Source organism: Eurytemora carolleeae, unplaced genomic scaffold, assembly GCF_000591075.1.
Source record: "Eurytemora carolleeae unplaced genomic scaffold, Eaff_2.0 scaffold794, whole genome shotgun sequence".
NCBI classification, from domain to species: Eukaryota; Metazoa; Arthropoda; class Copepoda; order Calanoida; family Temoridae; genus Eurytemora; species Eurytemora carolleeae.
The window spans coordinates 90,230-94,523 of record NW_019396685.1 but is presented as its reverse complement, the minus strand read 5'-3'; the positions used below and the strand labels follow the sequence as shown (position 1 = coordinate 94,523).

Genomic DNA, 4,294 nt, shown 5'->3' with positions numbered 1-4,294 from the left:
TCATAACTATTTTAGGGTTCTATGTATCAAATCAAGTTTAAATCTAAATGGGAAACCAACGCGGAACCCTTAGACCGCCTCCAGGAGTCAGAATGCTATGCACCTGCACCACCGTGAAGATTGTGTATTTTTGTGACGTGTACGCCATATTTATTATTATGAATTATCGGAAACTTCAAAACAATGTATAAATCTATACAATCTATTTTACAAAATCCGAAGCTTCTCTTTGTCCAGTGTCAATGTCATGTCATGTATATAAGTAATCTCTAGGAGTGAAACTAAACAGAGGGTTACGTGTGTAAGTGAAACATATGGAACACAAGAGGATATTCAATCCTCACCCCCGGCCTCCAAACTGCGCTGGGGATATTTAATCAAATTACAATAAACGCCCCCAACTTGTTTTTTTTACGATTTCCCTCATTTTTTTAGACCTAGTACCTGAGATGTTCTAATCCTGTCAATCTGTCCAGTTTCTTATACAAAGCATCACGAAGCATCTGGTCAAACGTTTCATTAAACCACAGGACAAAACTTTTAACGGGGCTTAGCCGGATATCATTCAACACAAAAATTAACTACTCAATTCTTCATTCTTCACTGAAAAATATTTTGGGAAAATGTACTTTTTTTAATATTTCAATATGGAGGGGAACGATAACGTCTATGATATGAAAAATTCTTACATACAGAAAATGCATGTCTAATGACACATTTCTGTTAAACTGTATGTTTACTAATGTATAAAATAATTTTGTTTTATATGTTTCAACATGGAGGACGCATATCGTAATTAAGATGCATTTATAATTTTTTTTTTGTTGAATAATTAACTTTGAAAAAATGGAAGATAGAAAAAATAATTACAGGGAGTGTTCGCGAAAATGAGTGTTCTTACTTCAATCTGTTGTGTCTATAAGGAGAAAATTGTTTATAGCGACTTACACTGAAGAACGTTGCGTCTAAGACTCGGATCGTAAACAAATCAATTTAAGTTAAAACAAATCATTCAGATTTTATGACCTATAATCATCGATTATTTTTCGAGTAATCATTCAAAGCATTGAGAGTAGAAATATCTGGTGGCCAACTTTTACGGCGTTAATTAAGTGCATTGTATACAAAACCAATAAAAAATATTATGAAATATCAACTATAAATAATCGATGACTATAGTCTGTAGTAGCGATCGAAAGCGATTATTTTTCGCCGTAAGCCTATACCCCCTTTTATTTTTCGCGAACACTCCCTTTAACATTTACCTGGTTTGAAGTTTTTAATCTAAATTGATTGTGAGGATTTTAAAAAATTCTAAAAAAAGGGACTGTAGACATAACTTTTAGTGACGCTTCCATCTCGAATCCTCGATCTAAAATGTACCATTCACAACAGTACCCTTAAACCGATCAAGAATGACTGAGAAATCCTTATTTTATCTTTTAAATTTGTTATTCTAACTGTTTTTCTATCTCAGAAACAATGAGTGGATACAATTGTTAGAATCAAACACGTGTTAAACTAAATAGTATTCGGTCAGATAAAGTTTTAAATGGTACCATTGTGAATCGGGCCACTCTAAAATACAACAACATTTCCTTTAAAACAATTAGAAAAGTAAAGTTTGAAGTAAATGCAGGTTTAAGATTCCTTTGGAAGAATAGATAGATCTAAGGACTTAACTCCAGGGTGAATTATCAGCTGAACAAACCGAACTGAAAATAATATAAAATCAGAGACTCCGTGCTTGAAAGGAATTGAGTCTTTGCCATGAACCCAAATTTTCTACGCTCTATATCCTTCTTTATCCTTGCATTTAATGGTGCAAACCTTTGATATTTCAAACTTAGATTATTTGATCTGACAGAACTCATAGTTTGAAATATCTAAGTTCTACAGCATTGTTGGTTTAACAATTAAGAGTTTGTGACAAATACTTGCAATTCCTTTCAATAAGAAAAAAGATATAAATATATCTATTTTTCTTATTGAAATATAAATATGACAAAATACAATTCTACTTTGTAAAATTTTTGCTATTGCAAAAAATATTTGTAGTTTCTTAAACATTTGACAGAGATTTCCACAGAATAACTATCAAAGTTTCAAATATTCATCAAAAAATAAATGTTATAATTTCTAAATTTCAAGATTTGCAATGTGCATGAAATGCCAACCCTATGATATCAAAAGTTTGATAAGATTAGCACACTAGCAAACATGGAAGTCCTGATCCGCCTCATAACTATTTTAGGGTTCCAGAGTTCTTACAGGTATTTTGTGGCAGGTCCGCTAAAACGCAGAAGTGGCAGAAATGTTTGGCTATTATTGGTTTTTCTTCTGTAACTTAATAGAGTTTTCCCCCAAATATCTTTCTCGCAAATAGGCATATTTTTGCTAAAAATTTGCAGTTGTTTTCCAAATCTGAAAGAGGAAGGTCAGGTGGGTCAGGTAAACTTACCCGAATTTGCTATGGGAGAAATCTGAACTATTTATCTCGAGTTTTATAAATTTTGTTTCGCAAAAACATCATTAAGTTAAAATTGTGTGTTTGAAAGCAAAAAGTTTTAAATTTATTTTGTTAAATATTTTAAGCAATTTCACGCAGAATTTTGCAAATACTAAGCATTGAAACCAGACATTTGAGAAAGCTCTCAATTATTTAATAAAACGAATGCGCGAATATAAGACCGACGACTGACTAACGAAAGACAAAAAATATGGATTTATTTGAGCATTTAAAGACATCGTTTTTAAGCTTTCTTCCTACAAAATATTCACTTTTTTCCGATGTAAAATATTTGTTTTCCGCGAATGAAATGTTTTTCGTATAGGGGCTGAATTTTTCAGGTCTGTATATTTTCCCGAAAAATCATTTTCCTCCCCAATCTGTTGAAAAAAAAATTTTCCAAGAAGTTGTTGTTTTCCTACTGTTTGGGTAAAAAGTATTAAAAGGTTGAAAAAACTTTTGCCTATTCAAGTCCAATAATTTTTTTTTTAGATCTCCGGTTTACCTTTCTTACCTAAAGTATGTATTTGATGAAAGCTCTCTGGTGGAGAGTTTGATCTGCGGAATATTGCTTTAGAATGCAAAACTGCCTGAAATATACTAACTTTAGTTTCAGAGAGTCGTTTGTCAGTATGTAAGCTTGTTTGTTTATATATATATAAAGTAGAAATATCTATTTGTTATTATTATTATTATTATTATTATTATTATTATTATTATTATTATTATTATTATTATTATTATTATTAAAGGACAACCCATCATTCAATGAAATAGGGGTCGGCGCTCCTAACCGCCGAAACAACGTATCCACGGGGTTTACACCCTAGGGAGAAGACTTATTTATATTTCCATCATAATTCATGAACCCATTGACCGATTTGCCTCAAATTTTGATTTGAGAGCTCGGTAAAGCCTTAAAATCTTGGTTCAAAGATTTTTTTCTTCAATAAGTTTTAAAGTAAATCATAATCAGTCGGTGACTAATTTTGGCTAAATATCGTTCAAGAGCAAAAGGGAAAAAAGATTTAAAAGCCCCCCTATTAATTAGCTGATCAAGATAATAAAACTAAATCCTTTTCCTTTGATTTCTATTTTATGTACTTTTTTAGAATTGATGGGAAATATTCCAACAACCTTTATATTTGGAGGTGTTAAAATATTTTCTCCTGTATAATTTTAATTTTGTATGTTTTTGTTATATTTCATAAATAAATAATTACTTACTTACTAAATAGTATGTGTGTACGTATCAATAAATATATAAATTAATTCAATTAATCAATCAATCAATCAGTATGCTAAACATTATATAAAAATAAATAAATAAATTAATCAATAAATCAAATCATCACAACCAATACTCAAGAAATCCATCTTGAATTACCTTACTGAGCCAAGATATAAGAATATCAACTAGATCCTGGAACTGATACCAGGCAGTGTGGGAAAACAAATGGTTCTGCAACCATTCAACCTGATAAAAATATTATTATATAAAATCTCGATTTCTATAAATAGAACTCTTATTGAGGGTAACTACTATCAACAAAGTAGAGCACATGAGTCCAATGGTTGAATGATCCGAACCAGTACAAGTTTTTACCGTGTAACCGCATACGCATTTACTCGCACCAGCCTGTCTAGTGGACCCAATGCGTTTTATGCAAACAATGTAGGCCGGCCTAAATCAATGTGATAGTAGAATTTATATTTTTACAATAAAAATATAATTATTATTCAAGGGGTGTATATTTAAAAGAATTATTCGAAGATCCGAGGGGG

At 31.1% G+C, this 4,294-nt stretch overlaps 1 protein-coding gene across 1 annotated transcript in view; it reads right to left on the bottom strand.

Moving 5' to 3' along the window:
• Window positions 1-422: 422 nt before the first annotated feature.
• The window catches only part of LOC111707369 (uncharacterized), a gene marked incomplete in the record, with an annotated part of 4,667 nt that continues 795 nt past the window's right edge, over window positions 423-4,294 (bottom strand). The window contains 4 exon segments of the mRNA XM_023480469.1: window positions 423-503; window positions 1,651-1,715; window positions 3,024-3,099; window positions 3,897-3,986. Of these exon segments, the coding sequence (XP_023336237.1) occupies window positions 438-503; window positions 1,651-1,715; window positions 3,024-3,099; window positions 3,897-3,986 (297 nt within the window).